Here is a 17101-nt window from a genome sequence, read left to right as displayed (position 1 = left end):
TTTAGTAACTATATTGCAGACCACAGTGCCTAAAAGGAGAGAGAGAGAGAGAGAGAGAGAGACAGACAGACAGACAGACAGACAGACAGACAGACACAGAGAGAGAAAGGGAGAGAGGGAGACAGAGACAGAGATAGAGACACAGAGAGAGACAGGGAGAGAGAGAGAGAGAGAGAGAGAGAGAGAGAGAGAGAGAGAGAGAGAGAGAGAGAGAGAGAGAGAGGTGTCTGCCACAGAGACAGGCTGCGGGGGGAGTTGACCGGAGGGAAACTGGGAACATCAGCGTGGGTAATAGACACTGGTGAAGGGTCATGATGGAATATTATATGACTGAAACCCAATGACGAACCACTTTGTAACTGTGTATTGCACGTGATTCAATGAAAACATCATGGGCAGGGCCAGGCTTCTCTGAGATTAGCTTCCTCTGCCCATGGCCCCTGGTGCTGCCCTCCCTTGGCAGCCCTTGAACATCCTACTAGGGTGGCTGGTGGCCCGGGACCTGTGATGCGTGGGTCTCGGGGAGCTGGAGGGTTTGCTCTCAGAGGTCTGGAGCCCCGCCGTCACCCACCACTCCCTTGGCCCTCAGCCAATCAGGGAAGGCGTTTTGGAGGAGGTGGGTTGGGAGCTGTGCTGGGGAGTGCAGGGGAGGCCCTGGGGTCCCTTGGGGTCTGGATGGGGCATTTAATGGGCTCACCGGAAGCTTAGGGCTCTGGGCCCATCTGTCCGGGCCTGCGCTTACTGGCCCCACTCAAGGCCCTTCTTCCCCTGGGCTTTGATTTCTCCATCTGGGAGATGAAGCCAGCTGCAGTGTGAGGCCTCAGGCGCCCCAAATCAGTGACGTGGGGGTGACATTTCCTGTCTGCCTGCCTCCTCCCACCCCCTTCCTGGGCGGTCCTGGGAAGCAGGTGCAGGGGGCGCGTGAACAGGCGGCTGCTCCGACCAGGAGGCTGCGCGGCGCTGGCAGAGCAGACGGGCTGGACGCAAATAACTCCGCTACCAGGGAGCGTGCGATAAGGGCCCTAGAAACCTCTCTGCTGTCACAGCCACCTGCTCCTCGCGACTCCTGCTCCCCGGTGGCTGTTCTCACCCCCGGGAAAGTGGGTCAGAATGTAGGGCGCCGTACAGAGCGTGAGCACCCCCCCTGCACACACCCACCCTGCTCCATGGAGCCGTGGCTGAATCATGGCTGCTGTCAGAGGCATGGTGGGGGCGTGTGACGGGCTAGGGGCATCATTGTGCCCCCAGTACAGCCCTGGCCGGTCATTCCTCCCTGACCCCCTCCCCCCCATGCTCCTTTGCCTCCTGGATACAGCCCAAGAGCCTGAGACCGGCATCAGGAGTGCTCACCAATGAGTGCTCATGGGTGCTCCCTGCTGTCCGCGGGATGAGCAAGCCCTCCTCTCGCCCCTGCCCTGCCCTGAATCTCGGGACCCCCTTCATCCACATCTGGTTTCGCCCCCACACCTCTGTCCCCTTTCCTTTCCACCCCCGATGCTGTGACACTGGGTATTCTCCATCATTCCTCTTCTCCCTTGAAGCTTTAGCGGACACCCCTATCAGAATTTCACAGCCCCACCCCCCACTCCCACATGCATACACATGTGAGCTAGTGCTGTGAGCAGGGGACAGTATGCCCACTGAGCTCTCTTTGGCTAGGCACTCCCAGGCTGTGTGAGGTCGGGAACATTCCTTAGCCTCTCTGTATCTCTGTTTCTCATTAGCAACACTGTGGTTAGGAGTAACCTGTCTTTGTTTGTTGTGGCAGGAATCAATGAGTTACTATTTAGGATGAACTGGAAGTAGTTCTGGTACCTGGTTTCTCTCCTGGGTGTGTTTTCTGCCGTGATGGAGATTGAGTGGATGGGAGAGCTCCCCACCTCCGCTGTGTTAATAACATCTTCCTCTAATGTGCTTTGGCTGATGCTCATAAAAGTGTGAGCAGTGACCAGGCTGCTCCCAGTTCCTGGGGCTTCTCTGCAGATGCATTTTCGGAAGCCAGTGAGTTTTGCTTCGATGCTTTCCCGTAGGTGGCCCATTCTGGGCTTTCACTCCCGGATGTCTGTCTCTCCACTTGGGCTTTGTGACTTTGGATAATGATTTGAGAACTCTGAATCTCAGCTTCAGAGATGTCCAAGTCCCTCCAAATAAAGGTGGGGGTGGGGGTGGGGGACTGTTTAGATGTTCTTAGGGATGGAGCTGGAGAAATCGTGTAGTGTGTAGGGCGCTTGCCTTGCATGTGGCTGGCTCGGGTTCAATCCCGGCATCCCATATGGTGCCCTGAGCACCACCGGGAGTGATCTCTGATTGCAGGGCCAGCAGAAATCCCTGAGCATCGGCAGGTGTGGTCCCAAAACAAAAACACAAAAACATGAGAATAGACGTTCTTGGGGCCTCTCTAACAGCTGCACGCTGGTTTCTTCTTGTCAGAGGGAACCAGGAGTCATACTAGTGCTTCTGGAGCCTGCTAAGGGTTGTTGATGTTTGTGGGGGGGGGCAGTGAGTGACAAATGGGGGAGGCCTGGCCTTGGTTAAAGTTTAGCCCAGACCTATTTCAGGCGTTTCTGTTGTCTTCCTGGTTCAGCCGGATGGTTGTGGCATCCTGCACAGATGGAGGGTATTTCAGCCCAGTGCCCCGTGATCCTGCCGGTCAAAGAGAAATACAGTTAGAAAAAGAGGGATCGGAGCTGACAGTACGGTGGGCAGGGTGTTTGCCTTGCATGTGGCCAACCCAGGTTCGATCCCTGGGACCCCATGTGGTCCCCTGAGCACCACCAGGAGTGATTCCTGAGTGCAGAACCAGGAGCAACCCCTGAACACCACTGGGTGTAAGCCAAAAACAAAATGAAAGAAAAAGAACTCCCTGGGATCACTCAGCTGGAGAGGAGCACCCCCCCTCCCCATTTATTTCATAGTTCTGCCCACCCTCACAGCACGCTCGCCATCTTCAAGCACAGCTCATCCTGCCCAGGCGGTGCCCCAGGAGTCAGGTTCAGAAACATAAATAAGATCTGGACTCTGGTTTGAGTTATATGAAGGAGGTATATGGTGTGTGCCATTGCAGGCTGGGAAATGCCGACCCACTGGGTCGAGGGTGGGCGGGGCATAGAACTTAGACTGGTTGGGGTGGGATGGTCAAGGAAAGTGACCTGGAGGAAGGAGCTGAGCAGAGATAGCTCAACAGACTCTTAGGTCTGACACAGCTGGCCTTGGCAGGGATGGGGGAGGGTCCCAGGACTTAGATTCAGCTCTGCCTTGTGAAGCAGAAACTCTCGTGGAATGACTGGCAGGTATCCGTCTCCTATTTCTCCATTTCACTTACAGTTCTTCCCAAAGTTCCCTGTGGCCAAGACTCAACGGCAGGACTTGTATGCGAGTCCTGGCTTCTCGATAAAGTAACAGCTTCTTGTCAAACCTGGGGAAACAAGAGCCAGAAGGAAGCGAGGGATTGGTGGAGGCAGTCCCCACCTTAATATTCAGGCACACTTTCTTGCCTTTCATAGACTTCTCTCTTTTCATTTTGGCTTTTAGGCTACATGCAGTGGTGCTCAGGGCTGACTCCTGGCTTCACTCCTGGCAATTTGGGGGACCACATGGGGTGCCAGTGATCAAACCTGGGTCAGCCACATGCAAGGCAAGTGCCCTACCTATTCTGCTATCTCTCCAGTCCCTGGTGTGGACTATTTTTGGCTTTTACTTTTTTTTTAAAATCGAGACAATTTATATACTTTAACATTCCTGTGTGATGTACAATTCAGTTTGTGTATTGTATATCTACAAGGTTGTATAATCATTTGTGCTGTCTAATTCCAGATCACACGCCCCCCCCGCCCCCCCCACCCAACGCACACACCACCACCTAGGAACTAATGCTCCTCCAGCCCGTTAGCAATTGCCTTTCATCCTCCTGCTATCTGTCTTTATTAACACTGACCCACCCTCTGTCTTGGAAATTGGCCTCATTTTCATTTGGTCATTTCATAAAAATGGAATCAGACAGTCTATGGAGGGTCAGGGATGTCTCCATTTGTGGGTGCATACCCAGCACTGCCTGCCCCCCGGCCCTGCTGGTCCCCCCTGAGAACCACAGGGTCTTCCCTTCCCATGAAGAGACCCCAAGCCTTTTGTAACTGACTTCTTTCTCTTGAAAGGCTTTGCAAGCTTTTTCCAGGTCATGTTAATCTGTTTTTCATTTCTTTTTATGACTGAATACTATCTCATTGTGTGTTATTGCCACATTAGAAACATACATTCATCACTTGCTGGATGTGGACTCTTGGGAATAATGCTCCTGTTAACATTTTAATTTGGGGGGCTGGAATGATAGTGTAGTGGGGAAGGTGCTTGCCTTGCACGGAGAAGACCCAGGTTCTATCCACAGCACCCCATATGGTCCCCCAAGCTCACATGGAGTGGTTCCTGAGTGCAGGGCCAGGAGTGACCCCTGAACATCACAGGGCATGGTCCCAGAAGTCAAATAAATAGAAGCATTTAAATTTATTTTTAAACTTTATTTTATTTTGAGGGTTGGCTTGTTTTTAATGATTGAAACAAAACCGATCTAAGACCGCAGCTTCTGGAAGAACCATTTGTTCCTGCCGGTCTCATATGTTTCTGTGAGCTGCCCTTGGCCTCTCTCTGGCCGTGCGTTAAGAGCTGGGTCTCTAGGCATCCTTGTTGGTGATGGTTTGGACCAACAGAATAACCACGGAGTGTCCTGTGGGCATGGAGTGAAGATAGTTTTTAACTCTCACAAAGGACTGGATCTTTTGGTCTTCTTCTTGCCATGGCAGCTGTCACCTGGCGGGGATAATGGTCAGTCCCAGCCACCCAGGCATGGCTGTAGGGGCTGTCTGAGATGCCGCCATCCATGATTGCTTTGTGTCCCGAGTAGCATCAGGCCAGGACCAGCACTACCTTCTTGGGTTTTGTTAACTTGCCCATTTCAACATCAACTAGTGAGGCCTACAGCAGGGAGGATAAACAGGCATTTCCTCTAACCTCTCATCCCAGGGAGAGGCGAGCTCATTTCTGGTCCAGTAATAAAGGCCACCACACCTGGCAGTGCTCGGCCTGGCATGGGCTGGCAGAGCCAGGGACCAGTGGAGCAACACTCAGGGGTGCCTGGAGGCCCCCAAGCACACACCTAGGTGTGCTGGTGATGGTACCTGAGGTTTCAGGGATTGAACTCAGGGCCTGGCACATGCCAGGCAGGTGCTCTGCCACCTGAGCTATCTCTTCCGCCCTCCTGTTAACATTCCCCCCATCCTAACCCTTTGCTGTTGGTGTGTGACAAGTGCAGAGGGGAGGAAGGGTTGTACTCTTTAGTCGCAACCCACACACATTAGGTAGTGATGAACCAGAGATCACACACTTGTTCTGTGCCAGCAACACAGTGGCAAAGCCACCTGTTCACTCTATGTGTGGGGGGGTGTTGGGTTTCCAACTTGAAGCCTCAGGCCTGGTGCTGTACCATGGAGCTGTCCCTGGGCCTCTGTGAGCATTTTTGTCAAATCTGAGTGTGGGCTTTTGTTCTCTTGGTGACATGCTGAAGGATGGAACTGTTGGATCACGAGGGCTCCTTCCCTCCCCTTCCTTGACACACTTGCTGTCACATCTCTCTGGCCACACCCATTCCAGTGGAGTCACTCAGGATCACTTGGATTGACTTTTCCACCAGGGACTAATGATGCTGAACACATTTTCATGTGTTTTCACATTCATGCATATCTTGTCTTTGGAGAAATGTCTGCTCCAGTCCTTTGCCCATTTTTGTTGCTTTTGTTATATTTGGGCCACATGTGTTGGTGCTTCATGGCTAGTCTCAGTTTGGGGATTGAACCTTTGTCTCTTGCATACAAAGCATGAGCACTAACCCTTTGAGCTATCTCCCCAACCCCTCCATTGTCCTTTTTTTTGTTTTTTGCTTGTTTGGGGGCCACACCCAGCAATATTCAGGGATTATTCCTGACTCTGTGTTCAAAAATTACTCTCAGAAATTTTTCCTAGGGGCCGGAGCGTAGCACAGTGGGTAGGGCGTTCGCCTTGCACGCAGCTGACCTGGGTTCGATCCCCGGTATCCCATATGGTCCCCCAAGCAATGCCAGGAGTAATTCCTGAGTGCAAAGCCAGGAGTAACCCCTGAGCATCGCTGGGTGTGACCCAAAAAGCAAAAATAAAAAAAGAAATTTTTCCTAGTGGTGCTCAGAGGACCATATGGGATGCCAAGAATCAAACTCGAACTCAGGTCAGCTGCATGCAAGGCAAGTGCCCTACCTGCTGTACCGTCTCTCTTGCCCTACTTTGCCCTTTTTCATTGGGCTATTTGCCTGTTTAAGGTTGTGTTCTTTTGGGGTCCTTATAGACTCTGGGTATTAGATTCTTCTAAGATGCATACTTTGAAACTATTTTCTCTCTTCTGTGGAACACCTTTTCACTTTCTTGATGGTGACCTGTGACGCTCAAACATTTTATAAATTTTACAAGGTGAATAAAATTTAATTTAGTTGCCTGCACTTCGGGTGTGATCTCTAGAAAACTCTTGCCTAGGCCAAGGTCATGTTGATGTAAATGTGTTTTCTTCTAAGAGTTTTATATTAGTAACAGCTCTTCCACTTGGATCTTTGATTAATTCTTATTACTTTTTAAAAATTATGGTGTGAGGTTGGGGGGAAAGTATAGCTTCATTCTGTTGCTTGACAATATCCAGTTGTCTCTGCATCATTTATTGAAAACACTTTTTTATTTCCCCACTGACTTGTCTTGGCTTCCTTGTCAAAAATCAATTGACCATAGATACATGGGTTTATTTATGGACTCTCACTTCTGTTTCATTGATTTATATACCCATCTTTACCAGTATCGTGCAATCTTGATTACTGTAGGTTTGTAGTAAGTTTTAAAGTAGGAGTTGTGATTCCTGCAGCTCTCTCTCTCTCTCTCTCTCTCTCTCTCTCTCTGTCTCCCTGGCTTTCTGCATCACACTTGGTGATGCTCAGGGGTTCAGAGGTTATTCCTGGTTCTGTATTCAGAAAAGACTACTGGTGGTGCTTGGGGAACCATATAGGATGCTGGAAATTGAACCTGGGTCAGCTACGTGCAAGATGAATGCCCTACCCACTGTACTATCGATCCAGCTCCTCTCTCTCTTTTTAAAAATTAAGATTGTTTTGATGATTCCTGGAGCCTGAAATTTCCCTATAATTTTAGCATCAGCCTGCTAGTTTTTGAAAAAAAAAGTTAGTTTGGATTTTTATAAGATTTTGCATTGAATTTGTAGACCAACTTGAGGAGGATTTTCATCTTAAACACATTGTCTTCCTCATTCTCCCTTTGGGGGTACTTATGAGTACAGTTGAGCCCATGTTAGGAACTTGTTGTTTTGGTTCCTGACTTATTCTGCTTAATATTATACCCTAGGAGCCTCCCTGCATTCTGGAGCATGCAATATTTTCAACCATTTGATTGGATCACACACATTTATGATCTTTAGGCTGTGGGCCTAGAGAAGTAGAGCAGTAGTTGGGGCATTTACCTTGCAAGTGGCTGACCTGGATTTGATCCCTGATACCTCATCTAGTCCCCTGAGTACTGTCAGGAGTGATAAGTTCCAAGCACCCCTGGTGTGGTCCCCAAACAAAACCCAATAGAACCCAATTAACTCTCGGTTATTGGGTCATCACTTTATTGTGGGCCTTGCAGGGTGCAGGCCTTTTCTGCTGCCCTGTTAGGCCTTGGCAGCACTGCTCACACAGGAAACGGGACTGTTCGTGTGGAAGGTGATGAACAGGGACCTTTGCTGCAGGTGTGACCTTGGGCCCCCAGAAGAAGACAATAGAGAGAACTGTCTGGCACCAGCATCCTGATGGACGGAATTAGGAATCAGGCAACAAGAGAGAGGGAGAGGGAGAGAGAGAGAAAAACAGACAAACAGATTGAGACAGAGAGAGAGAGACAGACAGACAGAAAGACAGAGATAGAGACATACATACACAGAAAGAGAGAGAGAGAGAGTGAAAGTGTGGGAGTGCATGTTTGAGCACTGCCAGGTATGCACACCCCCCGAAAAAAAAAAAGGACTTGAGGCACATAGTTCTTTAATTTCACTCAGAATGAGTAATTAGAATGTCCAGCTCAGTTGAATTAAACTGAGTTTTTGTTTGTTTGTTTGTTTGTTTTTGTTTTGGGGCCATACCCGGTGGTGCTCAGGGGTTACTCCTGGCTCTGGACTCAGAAACCTGGAGGGTTGAGGGGACCATCTGGGGTACCAGAGATCAAACCCGGGTTGGCTGTGTGCAAGGCAAACGCCCTACCCTCTGTGCTATCACTCCAGCCCCAACATGTTGATTTCTTAACCCAGTGAGTTACATTTCTAACTTTAAGCTACAGAACTGTAAGATAATAATACATTTATCATTTTAAGTAACTAAGCCCTCCATAGATAATTAATACCAAGGGCATGGGGAATCACACTAGTTCTTAAATGCTTGTTTATTCCTAGCTTCCTTGCTAGAGTAAGTCACTGGCATACCTAGCCTCAAAGAGCTGAGAACTCAGTTCACCCCCATGCCCAGCCACAGAGGGAATGAAATATGGGTAGTAAATTAGATGATACCTTCTTGCAATCTGCACTTCTTGCTAATATGTCCTGTTCCGCTGAAGAGCAACAAAACGCCCGTGGCAACTTTTAAAAATGAATTTCTGTAGCAAAGGCGAGGTCACGGCTTCCAGTCCGAGGAGCACCCGAGGACAGGCCCTCTTTCTGTCAGGGGTCTCGGACACGCCCTCTGCGTAGCCCATTGGCCCAGGCGCGGGGCACCTGACGGAGCTGACCAATCAACGTTCTCTCCTGGGAATTTGGAATTGGGCCACTTAGCTAGTTCCCGTTTGGAAGCTGAGCCCGCGGCCAAGTCGGGACTGGAGTGGGAGCCGCATGCCAGCCTGCCCGAATGACGGAGAAGCGGACCAGCCAGGAGTAGGCAGGGGGGCGCCCCAGGCCAGGCAGCCCCGGAGCCCACCTGAGAGCCCATGGCTGCCCCGGGCCCGGGCCCCGTGCGTCCTGCCTGCGCATCCTTCCCGTGAGGATCTTGCTTGCCGGGCCCCCTCCTTCTCCCAGCTCCCCCCACCCCTGCTCCTGTCCCTGGTCTCACCAGCCGGAGCGCTGAGGATGCTTCTCTTAGGGACCAGTTATCCCTGGACATCAGGCTTGTGGCGCAGCGCTGGCCGTTGGGGAGGGACCCAAGAGGTCCCTCGCATCCCACCCGCATCCCTCAGCCTGGGGCTGGGCGTTGAACTTGCTCCCCCGTGTGCTGCGGGGGTGAGGGTGGGCTGGAGCCTTTCTGGCTGTGTCAGGGCCGAGATGCAGGGGAGAGATTGGGGGAGAAGGGCTTGGTTGTGTGTGCCGAGGGTGTGGGCTCCAGAGATCAGCTGCCACTTTTCTTCTCTGGACCTCAGTTTGCTGAATGTGAAATGGGTTTGTTGGGGGGCACAGTAGGATTGTGGGGGAAAGGCTTGAAGCAGGGGCTAGGGCCTGGCACAGTTGCAGGCTGGGGCAGTGGCTGTTGATGGAGGAAGCCATCTGTGTCCCAGCTTCCGGAAGGAGATGGCCATTGGGAATTAGCCACAGGACATTCTCCTCCAGTGACCAGGCTTCCTGCCTCTCCCCTTGCCCACTCCCCTAGTCCTTATCCCCATTCAGTGCTCTCCACCACCACTAGCACCTCCCCCTGCTCCTTGATTCTGTTCCAGATGTTGACAAAAACACCTGCCTTAGGAAGCCAGCAGGGGTGGCTCGAAGGGACCCAGAGGCAGAGAGAATTAGGTCTCAGTCCTGAGTGCTGGGTGTGCTGGGACAAATCACTGTACTTCTCTGAACATGGAGCACAATATCTCTAAAGTCGGAGTCTGAACACCCGTTTCCCAGTGCTCCTATGAGACGTGGTTAATTACTCATCCCTCCCTCCTTCCCATGCCCTCCCTGTCTTGTTTTGGGGCCACACCCAGCAGTGCTCAGAAATCAGTCCTGAGGGGCTTGAGGGACCTTATAAGTGCTGGGGAGTGGACCCAGGTCAGCTGCATGCAAGGCAAGCGTCCTACCTGCTCTATGTCCCCTCCCGCTCCGCCCCACCCCTCCCTGTCCTTTGCTGGTCTCTCCATAGCCCGGAGCCCCTCATCCCTTTCAGGGCTCCTGGGAGTGGCTGCTCCTGACTCCAGGACTCGTGCTCTCAGCTTGCTGGTTGACCCTGAGCTGTGGGGGGGTGGGCTGGAGCTTCTGGGGACAGGAGGGGTCTTGGAGGCTGAGCCACCTCTCTGCAGTTTCAGCAGCCGTGGTCGGAACCATGTGAGCTGTATTTTTATCTCCTCGGGGATTATTACACCCCAGCCGACTGTGACATCTTCACACCCCAAACACAGATAAATATTTATGAGGAGGAAAAAGGCCCGGAGGCTCCCTGGGGAGGCGGGGGAGGGAGGTGCCAAGCCCATCTCTGCAATCAAAGCTCCTCAGTGGCAGATTTCTACAAAAAGAGGTGGGGGGTGCACATCTTTCCTGGAGGGGCGGCCCCACCCCCCTCCTCACACAGATGCTTCCAGTGGTGCCAGGGGCTGCAGCCCCCTGCGTTGTGGCTCTGTCTCCACCTCGTGCTGGGGGAAGGCTTTTTCCTGTGTTGTCATTTGTTCTTCCTGGTCACACCTGCAGAGCCCGCAGCCCTGGGCCCGCTCTGCTCCATGTCTTCTCTGATTGCAGGGCTCTTAGCGTCCCAGAGCCTCTCTGAGCTCCTGGGAGGCAGGTCACAGGCTCCCAGCAGGCGGGGGAAAGTGCTGGAATGTTCTAGAAGGTGTGAACCCTTGGAGGGAGAGTTAGCCCAGATCTCGCAGACTCTGTGCTGCCCTGCTGAGTGGTGGGGTGGGGCTGGACTGGGGTGCGTGTTCCTCCCCTAATGCATCCCTACGGCCCTTGCACCGGTACTTAGTTGATGCCCCATGTGTCAGATTATGCCACTCTGGCGAGGTGCCTGTTTCTGGGCACTTGAGTAGACGGGGGCAGCGGGGGGGGAACAGCACCCCTTCTCCAACCCTCACCCTCTGCATTATCTGAGTAGACATGCATGAGTTAAATGTCCCCTGTGTTTGGTGACGCTGTGGTGAAGGCTGTGGGGAGGGTCGTGAGCAGCCTGGGAATATAGTGGAAGGTGTGGGCGGCCGACAAGCGGGGAGTGGGGGGAGTAGTGGGAGGGGCGTGGAGAGGGCTGGGGAGGGGGCGCTGAGCCCTGAAATAAGGGCAGGGAGGACGGCCACGGAGCGTCACCTGCACGCACGCAGGCAGGGCCTTGCGTGATCGGGGCCCGGTCTGATTCACACTCTTTCACAGGATGAGATGAAAATGCAGGCAGAGGGCTGTGTGCCAGTGGCCTGGTGGGCGCTGAAGGGAGACTTAACCCAGATCCGTGAGGGCGTCATTTTACCCCATGCTTTGCCTCAGAGTGCTCAGGCTTTTGTCCCTAAGCAGGCAGCGTGGGGCAGGGCTCGTTGGGGGAACTAGGCAGAGGTTTTGCCAAGAAGGATGGAGAGAGGGGAAAGGCCAGGAAGGCGCCCGGAACCGAGGGGTCCCGGGGTTCCTCCAGAGAATGGCAGACGCTCCCCCTTTCACAGCACAGTGGCTCGGGGGTGGGTGAGCACGTGTCATGGGCAGGAGGACGGGAGGATGCTGTGACAGTTCTCCTCAGGTCGGTGGGTTCTCGGGCCAGCTGTGCTGTCCTGGTCTCACTGCCTCACTGCGGGCCCCCCTACCCACTATGGTGTGAGAGCCCCTCGTGCTGGGGAGATGGACCTGAGGGCTGCGCCCAGCCAGGATGTTTCACCCAACAGGGACAGGAGGGGTGACGCTGAGCAGGGGAGGACAGGGAGGAAGGGGACAGGGTTGGGGAGGACAGGGATGACAGGGACTGGGGTGGGGAGAAGGGGGTCGTGGGGGGGAGGGTGGAGAGGGGGGAGGGGGGAGGATGGGGAGGATGAAGGAAGGACTGTTGAAAGTGGACTTATTGGTGGGTTCTTGCAAATTGTAAGAAGGGTTTGCATATAAAATCCAGAAGTTAAAGCTGCTGGTCACGTTCACACAGAGGGGCCGGGTCCCTTGTTCCGGCCTCACTCACCCTGCCCCTCCCCGCGCCTTCTTGCCTCCGGTGTCCGCCGACCTGGTCTCGTCCCCGGGCTGTTCACTGCCCAGGTCCCTGTTCCGACTCTGGGCTCTGCATCTGGAGCCCTGTCACCCCTGTCCCTTTGCTGGGGCCTGATGCGGGGCCTCTAGGGCTGTCCCCCAGGGGTGCCCTGTCCTCTCGGCTTCCCTGGCCACGGCCACGTGCGAATGAGTGAGGTCCGGGCTGTCCTGCCGTCTGTCTGGACGTCTGGGTTGGATTGACTAGTTCACTCCCTGCTCCGCGGCGTCCGGACGGGGACGGGAGGCTGGTGCGGGCTGACAGGCGGGCCCGGGGCTCTGCCAGCTCAGAGCTTGGGTGGCTCCTCTTGGCCCGTGGCTGGGCCCTGCGGAGGGAGGGCCCGTGGGAGACCCCCGGCAGCCATGCTGACTGCACCCCCTTCCTCTCCACAGGGTGTTCAAGAAGGCCAGCCCCAATGGAAAGGTGAGTCGTGACAGCTGCCCCCTGCCCCGGCCCCCAGCTCCCCACGCAGGCCCACAGCCCCGCCCCGGGGGAGACCCGGCTCTGAGCTCGGGGCTGTGAGCACGGGAGGGTGTGTTCTGTCTGGGTGGGGGTGCAGCTCCCCTAGGACTTAGGGGCCCCTGCTCTAGTATGGGGAGCCCCTGCAGAGAAACACTCATTTGACAACAGTCATCAGACAACGCCCCTGGGCCTCAGGGCACCTAATTCCTCCTGCATAGGTGTGGAGGGAGGAGCTGGGCCGCCCCACCCCACCCCACCCCTGCCTGTCCCACTTTCCCCTTCTCAGGCCCCTCAGCCCACCCTCAGCCCCGCCAGCAGGTACTCCAACGTCATTCCCAGGTACACCTTGTGGTGGTAAATCAGGCCCCGCCAGCCCTGCTCAGAGCCGCATGGGGCAGCAGCCGTAAAGATGGGGCATTTCGGAGTGACGCCTGAGCAGAGCCGGGAGTATACAGTCCCTGAGCCCCTCAGGGTATGGCCCCAGGCCCCAGAGATGAACAGTACAGTTAAGGGGCAAGTGTAGGATTAAGTGGTGCCCAGTCCTGGGGCTGCCTCTCTGCACGAGGCCCGCCTCTCTGGCGGGGCAGGTGCCTGGGCAGGGACATCTGGTCTCGGGAGTGGACAGGCGGCCACTGTGCTCGCATCTGTGAGCCGAGACAGAGGCAGCGGGAGGGGAGCTGGGCCTGGGCGCCTGGTGGTGGGCAGGAGTCTGGGCTGGCAGCAGGCACATTTCCCTGTGCCCACACCACCTGTGACCCCTCACCCTTCCCTGCAGAGCTGAGCTGGATCTGCGTCCTCCTCCCCTGGGGCCCCACACAGCTCCCGCAGTCGGCCATGATCCGCCTTTGCAGGGAAACCTATTTGTCATTGTCGCTCTGGGCCAGAGCAGCCATGGGAGGGTTTTCAGAGCAGAGCGTGCATTGGAGGGAGAGGAGTTGGTGCAGGGGGAGCCGTGTGTGTGTGTGTGTGTGTGTGTGTGTGTGTGTGTGTGTGTGTGGCTGCAGAGCAGGTGGGAGCACCTGTGGGGTGGGAGGGGGGTGGAGTGAGAAACAGCAGGGGGAGTGGCATCAGGATTTGGGGGCTGGGGGAGGGGCCGGGGAATTGTAGGATGATGGTCTGACACCGAAGCACTGAAGCTCCCACTTCCTGAGGTGAGCACGGGGCAGGAGCACCTCTGCTCAAGTGACTCCTCCCTGGGGGTTGCCTGGTGGGGAGCACTGTCTGGGCCTCCGTGCTCCCATCTGTGAAATGGGAACAATAACAGCCTCTTCCATGAAAGACGAGGGGTGGTGCTTCCGGGGCAGGGGATAGCCAGCACTGCTCACCCGCCGACCTTCTTCCCCCACAGCTCACCGTCTACCTGGGGAAGAGGGACTTTGTGGACCACATCGACCTCGTGGACCCTGTGGGTGAGTCTCTGCAGGCCTGGGAGGAAGGAGCCGGAGCGGTGGGGTACCCAGGACGCCCCCACAGCTATCCCAGACTGAGCAGAAGTGGCTTCCGGTGATGGCCTACCTTTGACCTTTGACCTTTGAACCAGACATTGTGTCAAGGACTGAGGTGACAAGAAGATTAGGGGAGGAGTGACCCTTCTCCTGAGGCTTGTTGGTTGTGGAGCTGTGGGTCACTTCCGTGACTGTCCCCACTTGGCAGAGGAGAGCAGGACCAGAAAGGCCAGGTGACTGGTTCCAGGTCTGGATCCACTGACCCCGATGGCCAAGGGAAGGACATGGAGATGCAGGGGGCTGAGACGGGGAGGCTGTTCTCACCCTGCCTGCGTCTCGGCCGAGCTGGCGCCGTGCTCATCTCACCCCACGCAGACCACACATGCACACACAAATGCACATGCACATAGACCACACAAGCACACACACATACAGATGCACACACACACACACACACACACACACACCCATGTACATACCTCCCATACATACACACAGGCACACATACACATCCATGCACACACACCCACATGCCCTTGTACACAAATGCCCTCACGTGATGCACACATGTGGCCTTGCACATATTCATGCAGGCACACACAGCCATGCAGTACACCTCTGTGGGTACATGTGCATGCTCGTGTGTGTTTGTTCAGCAAGTGTTCACAGTGCACCTGCTTCCAGCCAGGCCTTGTGCTGGGTCCTGGGAGCCCTATTTAGACACGCCCGAGCTGCAGTGTTGACTCTCCCCAACGGCCTGCCTCACTGCCTCCCGCAGTGCCCTGCAGCTGGGGGTCCTGCCACGCCCCGCAGCAGCCTCTAAAGCTGTTCTGCTGGTTCCTAGTACCTCACTGATGGCCCTTGGCCCCTGGAGCCTGGGCTCCAAGCCCTGTGTCAGACCCAGGCCCCTGGAGGGCCCATGGCCTGGCACAGAGGGGACTCAGTCACAGGAGGGGGCTTGCTTAGCAGGCGGTGTCCTGTGCCCCGCCAGCTCTGGGGTGGCACCGGGGGTGGCCAGAGACACAGGGAGACACAGGGAGACACTGACAGAGACACTGGCAGGGAGGGAGAGTGAGAGGAGGAGAGAGAGGGAGGGGGAGCAGGAGGGGACAGGGGGAGGAGCAGGGGAGAGGAGAGCCCCGAGACCTCACCCATCCCTTGATCTGTAGAGCCCAGAGACCCCAAGGCTCGAGCCCCGCACAGCCCTGAGCTTGGGGGCACAGTTCCCTGGTGGAGCCTTGACCTGATGCCCCCGGCTCTCGGTGCTTCCCCGCTTCCCAGTGGCAGTATTAGATTTCTTCAGAGGTGCTGCCCTCCCCCCAATCCAGGGCAGGGTGTCAGGGAATGCCAGAAAGTGGTACCCCTGACCCCATGGGGTTGGGACCCATCCTATTGCTCTTACCCAGGGCCGAGAGGCCTGAAGCAGCTGCCTGAGGCCCCAGCAGGCCTGTGGGGGCCTTGGAGCTCGGCACCTCTTCTCCCTCACAGTGCTCTCTCCTCAGTGCTCCTCCTCACAGTGCTCCCTGCCTTGCATAATGCACCCCACCTCTCCCATGATGCTCCCCACCTCCCTTATGCTGCTCCCCACCTCTCATGGTGCTCCCCACCTCTCTCATAGTACTCCCCACTTCCCTCATGGTGCTCTCTACCTCTCTCATGATACTTCCCACTTCCCTTATAGTGCTCCCCACCTCTTATGGTGCTCCTTGCCTCTCTTACAGTGCTTCCTACTTCCCTCATGGTGCTCTCTACCTCTCTCATAGTGCTTCCCACCTCTCTCATGGTGCTCCCTACTTCCCTAATAGTGTTCCCCACCTCTCATGGTGCTTCCCGCCTTTCTTAGGGTGCTCTCAGACAGGTGCCGGGTGGGGGTGGGGGCGGGGGCGAGGCAGGGCTACCTGCTCGTTGTCTTCTCCAGATGGGGTGGTGCTGGTGGATCCCGAGTACCTCAAGGAGAGGAGAGGTGAGTGCCCCCACCCCTGCCTGCCCAGGGGCCCCTCTCTCCCTGCCCCCCACCCCCTCCTGCACCCGCGGCTGCTGCTCCCTCCACAGCAACCGGAGCAGCACAGCAGCGGCCTCCACCGGCCGCCCGCGGGCTCCTGGACCTTCCACCTCAAGGCAGCTGGACAGCAGTGCTAACGTTTCGGGGTCTCTGGTTTGGCCCCCCCGGCGGGGCTCAGGGCTCTCTCCTCGTGGGGCTCGGGGGCCATGTGGGGGCCGGGGATCAAGGCAGCCCTCCTGCTTGCTGCACAGCTGCTCCGGGCCCGTGCTGTGGTCCTGGTGTCCAGTCACTGCCTCTGCACCAGCACCAGAGTGCCCGGCCGTGTCCGTCTGCCCCTCTAGACCCTCCCCGCACCCCGCGCTCAGGAGGCCTTTGCACTGCCCAGAGCACTCTGCCCTCACCCGCAGTGCTCCCCCAGCTCCCCACAGCCCCGGTCCCGGGGGGCCACCCGGCCCCGGAGCTGCAACTCAGCCTGAGCTCTGGGTCAGATGCTAGCGGGGGCACCCTGGGGGGGCGGCTCGCTGTCCCCCAGCCACTCCTCAGTGCCCCTCTCCCGCAGTCTACGTGACGCTGACCTGTGCCTTCCGCTATGGCCGGGAGGACCTGGATGTCCTGGGCCTGACCTTCCGCAAGGACCTGTTTGTGGCCAATGTGCAGTCCTTCCCGCCAGCCCCCGAGGACAGGAAGCCCCTGACGCGGCTGCAGGAGCGCCTCATCAAGAAGCTGGGCGAGCACGCCTACCCCTTCACCTTCGAGGTCAGCAGGCCCCTGTCAGAGGCGCCACCTCCAGGAAGCCCTCTGGGTGGCACAGGGGTGGCAGCAGTTGTATGGGATTTCCTGGTGTTCCTGAGGAACTGGGGCTCTGTCAGGCGACCAAGGGTCTCTTTTCTGGCCATCGCCAGGGTCCCTTGTGTGTAAGCTAGTTCTCAGACCCTCGTGAGGCTAGGTTGGCAGGGGGAAGGGACGCGCGTGGCTTC

At 56.1% G+C, this 17101-nt stretch overlaps 1 protein-coding gene across 4 annotated transcripts in view; it reads left to right on the top strand.

Moving 5' to 3' along the window:
- ARRB1 (arrestin beta 1) overlaps positions 1-17101 on the top strand; it is a 79332-nt gene that overhangs the window by 44928 nt on the left and 17303 nt on the right. The window contains exons 1-5 of one of the 4 annotated variants that reach the window (XM_055119981.1): positions 8928-9077; positions 12608-12638; positions 14026-14086; positions 16041-16085; positions 16684-16880. In XM_055119981.1, the coding sequence (XP_054975956.1) occupies positions 9028-9077; positions 12608-12638; positions 14026-14086; positions 16041-16085; positions 16684-16880 (384 nt within the window). In that variant the 5' untranslated portion in view covers positions 8928-9027. Of the gene's footprint in view, positions 1-8906; positions 9078-12607; positions 12639-14025; positions 14087-16040; positions 16086-16683; positions 16881-17101 lie in introns of those variants that run through there. The other 3 variants (XM_012935509.2, XM_055119982.1, XM_055119983.1) reach the window with 3 other exon arrangements.

Source organism: Sorex araneus, chromosome X (assembly GCF_027595985.1).
Source record: "Sorex araneus isolate mSorAra2 chromosome X, mSorAra2.pri, whole genome shotgun sequence".
NCBI lineage: Eukaryota > Metazoa > Chordata > Mammalia > Eulipotyphla > Soricidae > Sorex > Sorex araneus.
This window is presented reverse-complemented; position numbering and strand designations above follow the sequence as displayed.